The sequence below is a fragment of the Molossus molossus genome, unplaced genomic scaffold, assembly GCF_014108415.1.
Source record: "Molossus molossus isolate mMolMol1 unplaced genomic scaffold, mMolMol1.p scaffold_m16_p_13, whole genome shotgun sequence".
Lineage (NCBI taxonomy): Eukaryota > Metazoa > Chordata > Mammalia > Chiroptera > Molossidae > Molossus > Molossus molossus.
Window position 1 is genome coordinate 71920467 of NW_023425348.1, and position 18575 is coordinate 71939041.

Genomic DNA, 18575 nt, shown 5'->3' on the forward strand with positions numbered 1-18575 from the left:
GCCACTTTATATGCATGGTCTCTTTGTCTTTAAAACAGCTCTGTGAGGTAGCAATCCTTGTTCTGTGTAGGGCTGAGTTGAAAAACTTGCGTGAGTTTATGCTGCTATTAAATGACAAGAGTCTGGATCACACCTAGTCTGTCTCGTGTTCTTACTGTGTGCTCTACTGCAGCCTTTTTAAAGAAGGTGCTCTGAGATGGAAGGAGAATTTACACACGATACCTTTATGGCTCTGAAATGACTAAAAAATCTGAGGGAGACTTTAGAGGGATGTGGGAGGCCGTGGTCCCACCGCCCTCTGCTGGCCGGCCCGAATCTATACTAACTCAAGGATGGTTTCTAATGTTTTCATTACAGACAGTTTTGATGGATCAACCTCGCTTCCAAGAGCTCCAGCTCCAGTTGGAGCAACTGACCGTCCTGGGAGCCGTACTGCTGGTCACATACAGCATGGCAGCCTCAGGAATTTCCAGCCAGGCCAGCTTTGCTGAGAAACTCAAGATGATGGTGAAGATCCTGCTAACAGATATGCATCTGCCGTAAGTGGCTTGGAGGACCTTCAATGGATGGAAGGGAGGCATCGCATGGGCAGAGAGGAGACTGGCACTGGGGTCTCTGAGTGGAAGGCAGAATCTGGGGCCACTCTTTAGGAACTGAGAGGAAGCCTTGCTCTCCAACTTTCTTTACCCAGCAGAATTTATTCAGGCATACGGTCAAAATTAGAATCAACTCTAGGGTTCGCAAGGCTCTAGGATAGTGACTTTCAAATATTTTCTTTTTTTCCCTCACCTGAGGACATTTTTCCATTTTTTTGTTCAGATAAAGTGGGAGGGAGAGAAGAGAGGAAGAGAGAGAAACATCAAAGTGAAAGGGACATATCGAGTGGCTGCCACCCGCACGACCCAACCAGGGCCAGGGACAAACTGCAACCGAGGTACATGCCCTTAGCGGGAACTAAACCCGGGTCTCTCTGGACCGCAGGCCGACACTCTAACCGCTGAGCCAAACCGGCCAGGGCTCAAATGTTTTTGACCAGAACTCATAGTAAGAAATTCATTTTCTATTTTGACTTAGTACACACTTAGACACGTAAGTAGCTGAAATAAAAATTCCACAAAGTGAAACTTACCCTAACTATGCTTAATATACCCTGGTATATTCCATTAAAAACTACTGTTTGCTACCCACTGAATTGCTTTCACAACCAACTAACAGTTTGGACAGTAAGCCCTAGGGAAAGTCCATATAAGAAACTAGTCATATTCCTCAGAGTTGCATGTTGCAATTAAAGTTTTCTGCCCTTTGCTTATTCCTCGTAGACATTTTGTGCTGAGTATAAATGAAGTATTTTTCAGCCAGCACTTATTCGTATTTTTGAGGGCAGCTGCTGTAACTGCTCTTGCAGTGAAATCAGAATAGGTGATTTATGTAGTTTACAGCATATTGAATATTTTTGAATGATTCTAAGTAAACAAGGCCTGACAAGGTCCAATTTAGAGGATTCTTCTTTTTTATTCCTTACCCGAGAGTATTCTTCTATTTATTATCAGATAGAGTGGGAGGGAAGGAGAGACAGACAGAAACATTGATGTGATAGAGCCACATCGACCGGCTGCTTCCTGCATGACCCAACCAGGGCCGGGGACGAACTGCAACCGAGGTACACGCCCTTGACTTGAATCGAGCCCAAATCTATTGGTCCGCGGACTGACGCTCTAACCACTGAGCAAAACCAGCCAGGGTTAGAGGATTCTTTAAGGGGGATGTCCCCAAACAGTCCCATCCTTACAAAATGGAGGAATTTTACTGCTGAGTTTGCAGGAAGCATGCGTTTGGTGCGGTGAAGGGCGTGTTCACATATTGTTACTAGAGGTTCAATAGTCTTGACTTAGGCCAGGCGGGTGTTTGCTGAGCTGAGGCCTAGCCTGAGCTGTCACCTAGGTCTACCTCCAGTAGAACTGCTCTGTCACAGTTACTGATGAGAGGGGCCCTGTTCAACGCTTCCTCAGGAGTCCAGCCCTGCACTGCCTTGTTCACCCTGGCAGTCAGAGCTGGTGCCAGCAGCGCGTCCCAGGGCTTGCTCATTTGCTCCCACTGATTCTGCTGTTCAAAGAATCTAGACCCAGAACAAAGGCAATTAATTGCTTTCTCACTGAGTACCCACCAGCAGGAGGGCTCCCAATAGACACTCAAGGAGAGCCTGGGGACCCCAGAAAATCCAGATCATAATTTTCTTTTCTTTTTTTTATCCTCACCCGAGGACATTTTTCCATTTTTTTCTTCAGATAGAGTGGGAGGGAGAGAGAGAAAGAGAGAGAGGGAGAGAAACATCAACGTGAAAGGGACACATCGAGTGGCTGCCACCCGCACAACCAAGCAGGGCGGGGTACAAACTGCAACCGAGGTACGTGCCCTTAGCGGGAACCGAACCTGGGTCTCTCTGGACTGCAGGCCGATGCTCTAACCGCTGAGCCAAACTGGTCAGGGCTTCTTTTCTTTTTTTCTTAAATACATTTTTATTTATCTTAGAGAAGGGGAGAAACATCGATGTGAGAGAGAAACATCATTCAGTTGCCTACTGAACCCACAACCTATATGTGCCCTGACTGGGAATTAAACCAGCGACTTCTTGGTGCCTGGGACAATGCTCAACCAACTGAGCCACATCAGCCAGGGCAATGTTAATTTTCTTAACTTTGAGATTTCAATTTCATTATTCTTTTAAAGTAGTTAATATACTCACGTATTTTGAAAATCAAAAGGGAAAAAGGGTAAAGTTTCTCCCATTTCTTTCCCACAGCTACCAGATTTTTGGTTTCTTGTGTATTGTTCCAGAGATAGTCAAGATATTCTTAAGTCAGTTCCAGGCTTTTCACCACACAGATGCTAGCAAGAAGTTGGGTTTTGGGTTGTTGATCCTGATGTAATCTGAGTTCCTCCCTTCCCACTGTTCTTTCTGGGGTTGAGGGGAGGGAACAGAGACAGGACAGAGACAGTCCCTGAGTCAGGTGTATACAGCCTGAGAGGTTAGGGGCAGGGAATTGCTGTCTCTCGGCCTGCTGGGATTGGCGCAATGCAATGAAACTACAAGCACACGTTGCTTGAAGTGGGGGGGAGCGTTGCAAGGGAGCAAATGCTCCAGATCTTTGGATGCAGTCCCATTTATTTGCAGATTGGTTCCCCCAGGTTACAAGTGGATTTATGTAAAATATTTCCTTGAGATGGTGTCTCTGCAAACCATACAGCCTAGCTTTGTCTCTTGCTTTTTATGGCAGAAAGAGACCTGGACACTAAAAAATGACAAACACAGACGTTCTTGAGTCCTAGGACCCATTAGTCCACCCATGTAAACCTTATCTTATTCACATGCAAATGAAACACTCAGTGCACCTGGGCTGGCCAGCTAGTGAGAATGCATTAACACAAGGTTACAAATTGTCCATCTTCCAACACCCTAACCCCACAGGGAATGGAGTAAAAAATGTTCCCTTTGAACACATCAGTCCATGAATTGGTTATCGTGACTTGTAAGGACATGTGCAGATGTGTACTTTGTTTATAGGTTCTCTCTTCCTTGGCTTCTCCTTTCCCTTTTCTGTTCAAGCTCCTTCCATCTGAAGGATGCCCTGACTGCCATTGGGGAGAAAGTCTGCCTGGAGGTGAGCAGCTGCCTTTCCCTGTGTGGGTTCAGCCCCTTTACCACGGACAAGGAGACCGCGCTGAAGGGCCAGATCCAGGCCGTGGCCAGTCCTGATGACCCCATCCGCAGGATCATGGGTATGTTTGGGGGAAGGCAGAAAGCAGGGATCACCACAGTACGCTTAGGGTGACTCAAAGGTTTGGGCAAGTGACCAGGCAGCCATCTTCATTCTGAAGGCCCTGACTTTGAAATTACAGGCCTTGATTGAAAAGCCTGCTCCAGCGAAAGCGGAATGACTGCCCTGGCCAGTTTGGCTCAGTGGTTGAGCGTTGGCCTGCAGACCAGAGAGTCCCAGGTTCAGTTCCCTCTAGGGGCATGTACCACCAAAAAAAAAAAAGCTGAATGATTTGTGGTTATTAGATTTTAGGTTGAAGTAGAAGGCTGGAAGGTAGGCCTACTTCTAATACTATAACTTTTTAAAAATTATTCTTAGTAAAAGAATATTTTAAACTTTTTTTCCATATTTTATGCAAAAAGGGTTATGTGGGTCAGTGGTTTTATTTTTTTTTTATTTTTTTTATCCTCACCCGAGGATATTTTTCCATTTTTTGTACAGATAGAATGGGAGGGAGAGAGAGGAAGGGAGAGAGAGTGAGAAACATCGATGTGAAAGGGACACATCGAGTGGCTGCCATCCGCACGACCAACCTGGGCCGGGGACAAACTGCAACCGAAGTACGTGCCCTTAGCGGGAACCGAACCAGGGTCTCTCCGGACCGCAGGCTGACGCTCTAACCGCTGAGCCAAACTGGCCAGGGCGGTCAGTGGTTTTAAAAAATTATTTTATACCAGCCCTGCATCGGTCACAATTTTTCCTGTGCATCACTCTGGAGCATCCTCTTGAAGATATTGCTGGGTCGTCAGATCATCAAAATTAATATTATTGACCTTGACAGAGATTCAGGAAAGTGCCTGTAAATAGAGCTGCTCCTTGTCCTGCCATCCTGGCTGTTTAGTAAACAGCCAGTTATAGACGTGGAGATAAAAACTGCCCCTCAGGTAGGAATGACATGAGGATCTCCATTTCTGGGTGAGGCTTCGAGCTCTGGGAACCTTAGAAAACCTTAGAAAATCAAACTAACATTGGAACTAGGGTGATCCAGTTCGCATTTTCTGTCAGTGTTACAGGATTCTGAAGGGTTTAAGTCATTTGTACCTGAGAAGAGTTCCTCGGGGCAGGGCGTGGGCAGGTAGTGTGAGAAAGCCCAGTCAATAAAGCTGTCCCTATTGCTGTTGTCAGAAAATCCATAAGAAATGGGGCTTGTGGCCCTGGCCCGTTTGGCTCAGGGGTTAGAGCGTCAACCCGCCGACCAGAGAGTCCCGGGTTCGGTTTCTGCTAGGGGCGTGTACCTCGGTTGCAGTTTGTACCCGGCCCCATGGGGTTGTGTGGGTGACAACTAGTCAGTGTGTCCCTCTCACACTGATGTTCTCTCTCTCTTCCTCCCTCTCTCCTTCCTACTCTGTCTGAAGATAAATGCAAAAATGTCCTCAGGTGAGGATAAAAAAAAAGAAATGTGGCTTGTGTACACAGTTTTTGGCTGATGAGGATACACAGGAGAGTGCAGAAATATTGTAGAAGGGAATGGGCTAAAACATCAACCTAAATTATTCCTCACAGTAGGACAACTTTATAAATGCCCCCAACTCCGCGGCCTTCCATTGTAGGCATTAAAGTAGGAAGTTCAGCCCTGGCTGGTTTGGCTCAGTGGTTAGAGCATTGGCCTGTGGTCCAGAGAGACCCAGGTTCAGTTCCTGCTAAGGGCACGTACCTCAGTTGCAGTTTGTCCCCAGCCCTGGTTGGTCGTGCGGGTGGTGACCACTCAATGTGTCCCTTTCACTTCGATGTTTCTCTCTCTCTCCCTCTCTCCCTCCCACTCTATCTGGACAAAATATCGAAAAATGTCCTCAGGTGAGGATTAAAAAAAAAAAAAGTAGGAAGTTCATGCTTCTTTATATGGGGTTAGTGGGGAAAGACAGATGATAAGCCAGTGATGCTGGAATCATCTTTTTTTAAAAATATTTTTTTCTTTATTGTTTTTAGAAAGAAAGGAAGGGAGAGGGAAAGAGAGAGAGAGAGAGAAACATCGATCAAAGAGAACATTGATTGGCCACCACCTGGGGATCGGGTCCACAACCTGGACATGTGCCATGACTGGGAATCAAACTGGTGACCTCTTGGAGCATGGGTCGACGTTCAACCAGTGAGCCACACCAGCTGGGCTGGAATCTTCTTTTTTCTCTTTTCTTTTTTGAACTTGTAATTCCTGTTTTATTTTTCATCCTATTTTTTTAAATCCTCATCCAAGGAGATTTTTCCATTGACTTTTAGATAGAGTGGGAGGGAGGGAGAAAGAGAGAGAACATCGATTGGCTGCCTCCCAAATGACCCCGAACGGGTCCGGGGATCAAATTCACAACCAAGGTACATGCCCTCTTCAGTCTGCGGGTCAACATTCTAACTACTGAGCCAAACTTGCCAGGGCTCATCCCATTTTTTATGTGATCTTCAACAATGGCTGATGTTGGTCACAGTGTGTCTTGCTCTTCTAAGAGCAGAACCTGTTAAAACTCTGGTCTCCCTTTATTCATACATTTGTTCTTGATTTCCAAATGTATTTTGAGCTTTTACAGGGGCCAAGTTTCATGCCAGGCACTGTGCTGGTTGCTGGGGAGAAAATGATGAATACAATAGTCATGGTTCCTACCTTCATGAAACTAACCATCTAGAGGGGGAGAGGAAACATTACAAAGGCAATGACTATTCAGAAGTGCAAAGTGCTATGGGTACCTGATCTAGGGAGTGGTCAGGAAAGACTTTCCTGAAAAGGTGATGAGTAAGCAAAAAACTGAAGCATAATCAGAAGTTTGTCACCCTGAACAAGAAACAACCACCTGCTTTCTTTTCTATTACAGATTCCCGAATCCTTACCTTCTTAGAAACCTACCTTGCCTCAGGTCATCAGAAGCCATTGCCCACAGTACCTGGGGGATTGGGTCCAGTCCACAAAGAGCTGGAAGAAGTTGCTATTAAATTTGTTCGCCTGGTCAACTATAACAAGATGGTCTTCAGTCCCTACTATGATGCAATCCTCAGTAAGATCCTTGTTAGATCCTAACACATGTGCACCCTACACCAGCAGTATTATCTACTCCACTCAGAATACCTGTTCTCAACTATAATGTTGCTTTGGAAAATGGTTCTTTAGTATGTTTCTATTTAGTAGGATTGATTCTAAGGGAAGAATATTTATTGTGTATCACTGTTGAAAAGACTTGTTGAAAATTCACTGAATTTCATTTTGAGAGTTTGTATTTATGAGTGCAAGTTTACAAATCAAAGAAGCTTTTGTTATCTTGAGTTTCATTTGTAGCATTCAGCTTTTGAATGGTTGACTGATGTGTATTTCCATCTCTAGTCTATCATGACTGTAGCTGCCTGTCCTTCTGTTATCTGGGTAATTTTTCTTTCAGACACCCAAGAGTGGAAGAGAATTAGCCATGACCTTGTTTAGACTCTTGCCCCTCTGGCACAGCCTTGCACCCCTCCACCCTCCAGGTATTTTGTGTTAGAAGGGCTATATATAGTCTTACTGCCTCCCAACAACTGCCCCTATTTATTGCTTTTCCCCTGACTCAGCCAGAGCCCCAGAGCCCTTTTGTTCTAGAGGAGAGTTACTTGATTTTAAAAAGCTTATTGTTTTATACAAAATTACTCCTGAGCTTGGATGATTGCAGTTATGATTTATGGGGCGTATAGAGAATAAGTTCTTTGACTTCTAAGCTTTGAAAGATGAGAGCCCTGGACGGTTTGGGTCAGTGGTTAGAGCATTGGCCCATGGATTGAAGGGTCTCAGGTTCAATTCAGTCAAGGGCATGTACCTGGGTTGCAGGTTTAATCCCCTGCCTTGGTCAGGGTCGTGAGGGAGATAGCCAATAAATGAGTCTCTCTCACATCGATGTTTCTCTCTCCTTCTCTTCCTCCCTCCTTTATACTCTCTCTAAGAAAATCAATGGAAAAAGATCCTCAGGTGAGAATTAACCCCCCCCCCAAAGTTAAGGAGGAAATATGTGTGTGTGTGTATACACACGCATATATATATATATATATATATATATGTAATATAAAAGGAGATAAATGATGTTTGGAGTTTTTTCTGAAAAATTCACTGTGATACAATACATAGATGTATAGATTTGATTAGAATTCCAGAATTAGATTTAAGTGTTTTCAGGTAAAATAGTATAAACTCATTATTTCTTTGATCAGGAAGTCATAGAAAAATTTCTGGGTATTAAGCAGTATTTTTTGAGGAACTTCAATGACCAGAATTTCTTGTCACTGAAAGAGGTGTTTGGGTCTCATAGATGACATGCTCTATTAAAAAAATAAAATGTGTGCATGTGTATTCCAGACAGAAACATTGTGTTAGAAGACAAGCCGTGAAGTTATTGGACTGGTCTCCAACTGCCAGTACAGCAAGGGGTGAAATAATGCAAGGAATTTCTTTATTAAAGGCAATAAGGACTGAGATCCAAGATAGCAGCAGAGTGGGTGGAAGCTACATTCACCTCTTCCCAGGACCAAACTGGAACTACAGCTAAAATATAGAACAATCATCCTAGATAAACAACTGAAGACTAGCTGAGGAAAAGTCTTATAACCAAGGATTTATAGAAGAAGCCACTTTGAGTCTGTAGGAAGGGCAGAGATATGGAAAGGACAGGCCCCACTCCCATGGTTGGCAGCTGAGGTGCTGTAGAGATATCTCAGCTGCAGGGGGTTCCCCCTGAGAAGCATGGGGTCTGAGCCCCAAGCTGGGCTCCCCAGCCCAGAGCACCAGAGCCAGTAAGAGGCTCTGAAAAGCAGCTAGTTTTCTGTCTGCCAGGGAGAAATGGAAGTCTGCAAGAGACACAGGCACCCTCTTAAAGGGCCAACATACAAAAGTTTGTTCACAGCCACTCGCCCTGGACTCCAGTGGAGAGAAGGCAGAGTGCACTAGAGTCATGTGAGGAGAGTCTGTGGTTTGTGGCTCTGAGGAGGGAGCTGAGGAACAGCCTCCAGGATGCCTGTACAGAGTCCTTCTCCCATATCCTTTTTGAGTGAAGCACTCCCCTCCATATGGCATCAGCCTGAGGAATCAATAGCCCTATCCTTTGGACTCTCTCTCACCTCACCCTGTGGAGCTTATGCCCTGCTGAGAAGTATAGCCAGAGGGTCTTTCAGTTTCTGAGCCTAACAGGCAGCCGGCAAGCTGAGGCAGGTGGAGGTGGATCTCAGGATACCTTTGTACTTTTGCTGACCTGCCTCCAGGCCTGGTGCTGGTAAAAGTTGGCATTGGTGCGCAGCTTCATCCTTCCTACACATACCCAAGCCTGGTAGAAGTAGCCACAAACTGGATTGCCTATAGCTCCGAAAAGGTTGCTGAGGGCCAGTCACAGGCCGTATCTTACATTGGCCTGCACCTGAATCCCTCCCAAGAGTCCCAGCACAAACATACCCAGTAGCCAGCTTCAGACAACATCAGAGCAGGATCCAATAAGCTTCACAAGCAGCATATCCAAAGGGAGATCTCAGCAGGCACCAAATTCTGCTGTGGCAAATTCCGATTCAGGTGGAGCAACTGCACAGCTGCTCACATGCTGTGGTTGGGGTTGAGCTTCACAGTCAGCCAGCTTGAGGGTCAACCCCATACATGAATAGGCCAATAGCACTCAAGATTCAGTTATAACAGGAGGGCCCACATAACCCACACAAGGAACAATCCTAGAGCTCCCAGCTCAGGTGATCAAAGAGACTGGACCCCACAGGACACCTACTACATAAGGCCACTGCATGAAGATGGATAGTCTAATCTAATAAACAGTAGATCTATCTAATAAACAGAAACAAATGAAAGAGGTGGCCGAAGTGGGGAGACAAACAAGGCCCCACAAGTGAAATCTCCAGAAAAAGAGCTAAATGAAATGGAGACAAGCAATTTATCAGAAATAGAGTTCAAAGTAATAGTTATAAGGAAGCTCAGCAGCATGAAAAATTACACAGAAACCATAAGAAAGGACCAGTCAGAAATTAAGAATGCAATATCTGAAATGAAGAAATACAGTGGAAGGAATAATCAGTAGATTGGATGAAGCAGGGGACCAAATCAGTGATCTGGAAGAAAAGTAGAAAAAAGTACCCAATCAGAGCTGCAAAAATAACCAAATTTAAAAAAATGAGGACAGTTTAGCTCAGTCAGTGTGGCCCAGTGCTTGAGCATCAACCCATGCACCAAGAGGTCGCCAGTTCGATTCCCGGTCAGAGCACACACCCAAATCCCCAAAGGGGGGCATGCAGGAGGTGCCCATCAGTATTCTCTCTTGTTGATTTTTCTATCTCCCTCTTCCTTCCTCTCTAAAAATCAATAAAGAAAAATAAAATAAGGATAGTTTAAGGGATCTTTGGGACAATATGAAATGTAACAACATCAGCATCATAGGGGTTCCGGAAGGAGAAGAGAGAGCAAGGGACCAAGAGCCTATTTGAAGAAATAATGACCAAAAACTTTTCTAACCTGGTGAAAGAGAAAGACATGCAAGTTCAGGAAGCGCAGAGAGGCCCAAACAAAATGGTCCCAAAGAGGCCCACGTCAAGACACATCATAAATAAAATGGCAGAGGTTAAAGATGCAGAATCTTAAAAGCTACAAGAGAAAGACAATTACCTACAAAGGAGATCTCGTAAGAATGTCCACTGATTCCTCAACAGAAACATTTCAACACAGAAGGGAATGGCGTGAAATATTCAAAGTGATGAAAAGCAGGGACCTAGGCTACTTTACCCAGCAAGGCTATCATTTATTTATTTATTTATTTATTTATTTTATTATTATTATTTTTTAATCCTCACCCGAGGACATTTTCCCATTTTTTGTTCAGATAGAGTGGAAGGCAGAGAGAGGAAGAGAGAGAGAAACATTGATGTGCTGTGTTATGTGGCCAGAAGTCCTATTATTCAAGTTCAGACTCGAGGACAAATCTCTGGTTTTATTGGAAGGGGATAAAAGTTCAGTAAGTAGAACTTTTAAAGAACATAATTGCATCTTTTCAAGTATACTCAGTGAGGGAGTGAGGCTACTTCTGGGATTGATTCTGTGGTTAAGGTTGCTCCGTGGCTGCTGTGCTGTGGGCTGTGTGCTATTAGCTCCAAGCCTGCGCACCCAGGGGCAGCACTCCTTTGCCTGCCTCAGCCTCAGAGTGTTTGGGTCACTTTTCCCTCCCGCTCCAAGGATGAAGGAGAGGAGCTTTACCCCAAATACACGTCCTATAGTTAGTCTTCCTAAATTTCCAAAATTCTTTTTGCCTTCTTTTGTAAGAGTTAACTCTTAGAAGATCCTGCCCCTACCTCTGCACCCCCATGAGTTCCTAAATTGACAAAGTTAAGTTTGTTTGAAATCTTAATGCATATTGTATAACAGGGAGCTTCACAGACTCTCATGATCCCCATCCTCCCTCCAACCCCCCTTTTCCACTGATGGAGTTAAGTGGTAAAAGCCAAGAGTGAAGGAGGCATCACAGTATTCATATTGAATCGTTTTGTTGTTGCTCTTTGATGATAAGTGAGCTAATTTTCTTCCTGGAATCTCATAGGATTATCACTAAGGGCCAGGAAAATTCACTTAGTTCATTTAGTAACTCAGGAAATGTTTATTAAGCATCTACTTTGAAATCCTCCCTAAAGCTCTCTAGCTCTCCTTCCAAGACAGACTATCCTATGGCACAAGTTATCCTTCAGAATTAAATTGGTTCTACATACTATATACAGATTTGGTTTTACATGATTTCCTGCCTAATGGGTTTGTGGAAACTGTATTTTGTGAAAATGCTATTTATTTTGCATAGTATTTAACTACATGTGGATAGAACTGAGAGCCTTGAGGGTTACGTCAATATCAACAAGTCTCAGATTTATTTGATAGTCTCATGAATGAATGAGTGAATGTCTAGAGCAGTAACTAGTACTTTGTCAGTACTTGTTTGTGTGGATGGGTGGATGGACTATCAGTCTATGTGGTGTGGTTTTTAAAAATTAATCTCATCACTTCTAAAGCACGCTGTGAAATGTGATTATGTAACCCAACTATACATATATTTCAGGTTAGAACCACACTGAATACAGTAGGTGTATAAGAACTTTTTTCTCTGTGAAGAAAAGTTGTTAATAAGTTTGAAATAATAGGCCTATAAGGTGCACACATTGTCTGACGATTCTAAAGGGATTGTTTTTAGCAGTTCTGTTTTTGTGATAGTGCCTGTTTTCATTTCACTGCCACCAATGTCCTTGGTGAATTTCAAAGGGAATAGGTGTTTGTGTTTGATTTCCAGTGACCTTTTGGGATGCTCTGATTTATATGTACAACATTTGTATTTCTTTTAATTTTGAGGCAGGGTGGTAGAGTGGAAATACGGGGAACTATCAAGAAAACAGAATTCTGATTCCATTACTGTATGTATTAACTGGGGCAAATCAGGACCAATTCCCAACACCTATGAAGTAAAAGGACTAGACTTGACCTTTGAGCTCCTTTTCAGTGCTGACATTCTGTGATACATCTGACTTGAGTAACTTAAGTAGACTGCAGTAGGATTGTGCATAAAGCTTCTGATTTAGAGGAACATCTGGGTTTGAGTCTTTCCTCTATTGCCTTCTTACTGGTTTCATGATATTGGCCAGTCTCCCTAGGGCCTCAGTATTTTCATCTGTAAAATGGCAACACTACCAACTCATACTCCCTGTGAGCATTAAATTTGATAATGGGTATTAGAATGTTTTGTAAATAGAAAAGGACTATAAATTGCTTTATTAACAACAAAGAAGAGTATATAACCCTCTACCTGTAGTTGCACATCTGTTATTATTATACAGTCCACTGTTAGTGCCCAACTTCAGTCAAGCCCATTTAATAGGCCTATTGGGGAAGTTTTCCTCCTATCCTGTGCCAAGACTTATTTTCTTCATTATCTCTTCTGTACAGAGCTTCAATCTTATCTTATCTCCCAACATCCACTTTCACTCCAATGATTTCTCCCCATCTCTACTTCTGTATTACTGTTTGAACTAAATGAAAGCATGAATGGACAAGTGAATGGATGACTGAATGATAGTGGATGATGGGCTGTGACACTCATTTAAAGACACTGTCTCATTGAAAATATAATCTAGCCCTGGCCGGTTTGGCTCAGTAGTTAGAGTGTTGGCCTGTGGTCCAGAGAGACATGGGTTCAGTTCCCGCTAAGGCCACATCCCACTCTATCTGAACAAAAAAATATCGAAAAATGTCCACGGGTGAGGATTAAAAAATAATAATCTAAATAAAGAACTATAGTATGTTTGGCAATTGTGTATATAACTGTTTCGAATTGTTAGCCATTTATTCATAGTATTCAAAGCAACTTGATGGGATAGAGAAGGGAAAAACCTTTGAACCCAGTAAGTTCTATTAACCTATCAAATGTTCACTGCTCCTTTCAGAAATGACTTGAGTCCTAGAAAATAAATGTCAGAAACCTTAACAGGCAGAATTTGCTTAAAATTGCCTCTACAATGGGTTTCGGTCATACCTGACTATACTGCCTTCTGAACCTAAGAACCAGAGCTAACCTATAGGCCCCGTTTGATGGAATGTCACTTACAGTGATACCTCGGTTCTCGAACGCCTTGACTTTCGACCAAATCGGTATTCGACCAGGAGATTCGAGAAACTTTTGTCTTGGAATCCGAACAAATATTTGGAACTCGAACTTCCGAGATGAGCCGAGTTGAGCCGAATGGCGTTCATTCGGCCCAGCGCGCCTTGCTTGCGTCACCAGTGTGAGTGCAGAGAGAGAGTCACGCTTTGTGGAGAGAGTCACGCTTTACACTGAATTTAACCCTTAGACATACTGTACACTTTTATTTCTTGTTGAGACTTATGTTTTTCTACATATTATATACAAATTAGGCCAGTAAATAGGCATTTTCTGGGGCTTGGAACGAATTAATCCAGTTTCCATTATTTCCTATTGGGTTTCATTGCTTCGGTTCTCGAACAATTTGGTTCTCGACCGTCCTCCTGGAACGAATTATGTTCGAGAACCGAGGTATCACTGTATTAGTTTTGAAATCAGATGCGTCTGGAGTTAGTAGCAATAGTTAGGTTTCACCATTTTTAAGTTTGTCTTATCTGAACTAACCTTTCAGTGCAACTTCTGACTTAAAAGCAATCTTAAAATTGAAGTAACACTTTTTTTTTGTCTTTCTCATTCATGTTGCCTCTGCTTTTACCTGTCTTCCTCATGCTTAAAGTAGAACTTGAAGAACTACCAACTTAAGTTTGTTTTGGGAATTGAAATGTAAAAAGCCAAAATTTAGGAACATGGTAATTATACTACTACTATGTAAATGAACTCTTAGTTTTACATATTAAGTAGAGGTTGATGGAAGGTTATAAAATTACCAAATAAATTCATAATTATTGACCAAGGTCAATATGCTAACAGAGTGGTGTATTTTTTCATTCTTTTCCAGTGGTACAGTTTGCTTGTTCAGTATTTCATTTATGAGGTAGTTATAATCTTTTACTTCACTAAATGTGGTAACATAGATATAACCTCTTACTTGAAATTTACTGCTATAGGCCAGAGTTTGACTGTTTGTTTCGGAAGGACTTACAGTCCTTACATTTTATGCAGTTCTAGAATTGTGGGGATATTGTCATTGTTTTTATAAAAAGGAAAAATATGGATATTTTTTGGAGATTTCTCTGGGTCCAGCAATACAGATATCTGAGAGTCTTTGGACATGTAGGACTGGCTGTGCCGTGAGGGTCTGCACTTTAGATTCCCAAAATTTCAGATTTCTGACACCATGCTATTTGTTCAGTTGTGTTCACAAAAGGAATTGTCAAATATTCAGACAGAATCATTAAAAACTAAAAATTTGCCCTGGCCAGTCTGGCTCAGTTGGTTGAACATCATCCTGTGCACCAAGAGGTTGCTGGTGCTATTCCCAGTCAGGGCACATGCCCAGATTTCGGGCTCGATTCCCAGTAGAGGGTGTGCAGGAGGCAGGTGATCGATGGTTCTCTCTCTCTCCCTCTCCCTTCTCCTGTGTCTCTAAAATCAATAAAAACATGTTTTAAAAAACACTAAAAATTCATATACATTTATAGCAGTTAGAACATTAGAAAATATTTTCTTCTAACAAGAAATAATCCTTTTTATGTTTAAAGGTCAGATAATTTTTTTTCTTTTTTTTATTAATCCTCACCCGAAGACACTTTTGCATTTATCTTCAGATAGAGCAGGAGGGAAAGAGGGAGGAAGAGAGAGAGAAACATCACCATGAGAGAGGCACATCAGCTGGTTGCCACCCACACGATCCCAGCCAAGGTATGTGGATGAACTGCAAGCGAGGTACGTGCCGAACCAAACCTGGGCCTCTCAGGTCTGCAGGCTGACGCTCTAACTGCTGAGCCAAACTGTCCAGAGCTAAAGGTCAGATAACTTCTAGGTGGCAATATCTTAGAAATAAATGCAGTAGGAGCAATTACAATACACATAATGGTCTTAATGGTACTCAGTGGCACTTTTCACCAGGTACATAGAGGTTGTGTGTCTGTTTCCCTTTATTGCAATGCACATTCATGTTGCTTTGTTTTGTCATTTATGGTAACACCATTACAGACAATTATAGGTATTTGAAACCATTATTTTCTTCAAAACACTACTCAAAGATAGCACCTCAGGAGATTTCCTACCTGTACATTCTATTTAAAAACTTATGCTATATGGTACTACTTGTGCTTTTCAGATTGTTTTGTTGAAAACCATGATATGAAAAACCAGACACAACCTAAAAATTAACTTAAGAGGATAACAAAATCTGAATGAAAGCCTGCTGACTTTGTTTTGAGGAAATTTTAGCTTTAATGAGAAGAAACAGGAGACACATGCTTATGATCAATTTATGTAACTATAACCTTGCTACATATAAGTTTATATAAAAAATGACTTGATAACCTTTTTTCCATTATAAGAGTTTTATATAAATATTTGAAGCTGACTTTAAAGTATAGGATTAATATTTAATCACATATTCAAATTCTGAGTTGTATACACAATATGTAAGATAGTTTCTTTACCAACCATAATATTGTCCTAGTTTTTTCCTTTCTGATTTTTGCTTTTATTCTGAATCACAGCCCTTAGGGTCAACTAGTTTTCTGTATAGATTTTCTAGAAATGAGTCAAGAGTTAATTTAGGTAACAAAAAGCAAAACCTACTGCTTTGGACTTGATTTGCATGACAAGTTTATGCTCACTGTAATTAAATTTGGCTAATTGGCTATAGTTTCCTTTAGTGCTATCTATGTTTAGCTCATGAAAACAATATTCTTGAGCACTGAGCACCATCTGAAATATATCTATGTTAGAACAAGACAGAGGTAGTTAAAGGAATTCCTACATAGCGCTTTTAAGAGAAATGATTAAAATATCTCAATCTGGCCCTGGCCGGTTTGGTTCAGTAGTTAGGAGCATTGGCCCATGGACCAATGAGTGGAGGTTTTGATTTGGGTTAAGGGCATGTACCTTGGTTGCAGTTTGTCCCTGGCCCTGGTCGGAGTAGTGCGGGAGGGAACCAGTTGATTATGTCTCTCTCACATCTATGTTTCTCTCCCTCTCTCTCCCTCCCACTCCATCTGAAGATAAGTAGAAAAATGTCCTCAGATGAGGATTGGAAAAAAAAAATCTCAATCTGCCTCAGGTTAGTGCATTCATATTTAGGATTTCTAAAATGTTTATTAATTTGCCTCTTTTAAAAATTAAAAAAATATATATTTTTATTGATTTTTAGAGAGAGGGAGAGAAAGAAAGATTCGTTGTTCCACTCATTCACCCACCCATTGGTTGATTCTTGTATGTGCCCTGACTGGGGATCAAACCTACAACCTTGGTGTATCAGCACAACGCTCTAACTAACTGAGCCACCTGGCCTCAGTGGTAATTTGCTTCTTAAAAATGGATTCCTCATGTTTCCAGTTAGTAAGAAAAAAGATCAGGGAGTACATGTAGTTGAGTGTACACACAGTAAATATGACTCTTCCTTGCATTGTTGACAGTATTGGCTGAATAACATACAATAAGTCGCTATTTTAAATAAATTCTCAATAAAAGCAGCAGAAGGAGGTAGGATGTTTTTGAATTCCTTTTATTTTTTAAAGGATTGTTTTAAAATTTTAAACTACAAAACAGATTCCATACATTCTGCCATAAATAAAAACAAACAATAAGGCAGGACATAAGCAAACTGAGAACAACTGTTTTCAGAAAAATGTGATAAAATGCTTTACAATCATAAGCCATCCAGTTTTTAAAATAAAACTATTGAAAACTCACAAGTCTTCAAGTGGCACATACAAGAAACCCTTGAAGAGGGAACAAAATGTGGTTCTGCCATTTTGCACTGTTCTCACATTTTTGAAAACCTAATTTTGCTCAGAGCATAAGTCTGTTCCATATTCTAAAATTCACACAGGTTGGTTGGTTTTCTTTCTCAAGAACCATATGATAGAGGCACCAATGACAATACAACTTTGTTTCCAAGAACCTTGTAACAAAGCATTGTCTCTTTTAAACATATGACTTTAAGAGGCAAAAAGGGAATCCTGGATAAAAGTTTTCTTTCAGGGGCAGGTTTTGAGCCTGTTTCACCGAATTCGCTTCTGCTGTCGCGCTCTATAAATGTCATGAACAGGAGGGACCACAGCTCCCTTTTCCTCATCTTCATCTGAATCCTCATTGGGCCTTTTGACGGCCTTGGTAAGTACTGCATTACTTTCCACTGGGCCGTTGCCTTCCACAGCTAGCTCTGGTGCTCCGCCAGTAATGATCCTCACAGCTTCCTCAACAGCTATCGAAACAAAACAAAAAGGACTTTTGGAAGTTGTTGAAAATTACACTGCTATGAAAGAGTATTATGTACGGCTTTGGATGCTTTATAGTTAATATCATAGCCTACTATTCGCAAAGCAAGGGATAGCACTACTGACACTAAATAAAGAAAAAGAAAAACTGCTGTTAATAAAATTGTTTTCATAAGCCAAGTCTAATAGTGAGTGTTCACATGAATAGAAAAGATAAGCTTTTATGACATTTTACATAATGAAATTAGAATACAAAGACATCTCTGTGCCAAGGAAGGTTTGGATCATGCCTAGGTTTCTTTGTATTTCTATAAGATGGCTAGCTGGTTTTGGAGACTTCAGTGGCCAAGAATAACAATCTCTCCTGCATAGAGACAATAATATGAATTACACTCTAAGAGGAGAAGGTTTCATCACTTACTATTGGGTATCTTGCATCTTCGGAAAATTTCCATCAGTTCATCCACTTGTACAAAAGGACCCTATTTTAATATAAATAAATTTTATTTTATTTTTAAAATTTTTATTAAAAATGTTTTCAATTACAGTTGATATTCAATATTATATGAGTTTCAGGTGTAGAGCATAGTGCTTAGACATTTATATAATTTATGAGGTGATCCCCCCAATAAGTCTGGTACCCACAAGAACCATAAATAGTTAAAATATATATTTAATTCTCAGATTTTGATTGATTTTAGAGAGAGGGAGAAAAACATCAATTTGTTCCACTCACTTATGCATTCATTGGTTGCTTTTTTTTTCCTTAAATTTTTTTTATTGTCTTCTTTTTAAAGATTGGAAGGGAGAGAGAGAAACATCAATGTGAGAGAGAAACGTCAATCAGCTGCCTCCTGCATGCCCCCTACTGGGGATCAAGCCCGTAACCAGGCATGTGCCCGGAACAGGAATGGAACCAGGACCTCTCAGTT

The 18575-nt window shown here is 41.6% G+C and overlaps 2 protein-coding genes across 12 annotated transcripts in view; one reads left to right on the top strand and one right to left on the bottom strand.

Moving 5' to 3' along the window:
• The window catches only part of TCP11L1 (t-complex 11 like 1), a 44149-nt gene extending 30040 nt beyond the window's left edge, over window positions 1-14109 (top strand). For 2 of the 5 annotated variants that reach the window (XM_036257749.1, XM_036257751.1), the window contains exons 8-11: window positions 358-539; window positions 3605-3777; window positions 6614-6793; window positions 7172-7499. In XM_036257749.1, the coding sequence (XP_036113642.1) occupies window positions 358-539; window positions 3605-3777; window positions 6614-6793; window positions 7172-7212 (576 nt within the window). In that variant the 3' untranslated portion in view covers window positions 7213-7499. Of the gene's footprint in view, window positions 1-357; window positions 540-1550; window positions 1595-3604; window positions 3778-6613; window positions 7152-7171; window positions 7500-14027 lie in introns of those variants that run through there. The other 3 variants (XM_036257753.1, XM_036257752.1, XM_036257754.1) reach the window with 3 other exon arrangements.
• Window positions 14110-16918: 2809 nt separating this feature from the next.
• The window catches only part of CSTF3 (cleavage stimulation factor subunit 3), an 88275-nt gene continuing 86618 nt past the window's right edge, over window positions 16919-18575 (bottom strand). For 5 of the 7 annotated variants that reach the window (XM_036257742.1, XM_036257745.1, XM_036257746.1 and 2 more), the window contains 2 exons: window positions 18065-18125; window positions 16972-17630 (listed from right to left, as the gene is read on the bottom strand). In XM_036257742.1, the coding sequence (XP_036113635.1) occupies window positions 17428-17630; window positions 18065-18125 (264 nt within the window). In that variant the 3' untranslated portion in view covers window positions 16972-17427. Of the gene's footprint in view, window positions 17631-18064; window positions 18126-18575 lie in introns of those variants that run through there. The other 2 variants (XM_036257743.1, XM_036257748.1) reach the window with 2 other exon arrangements.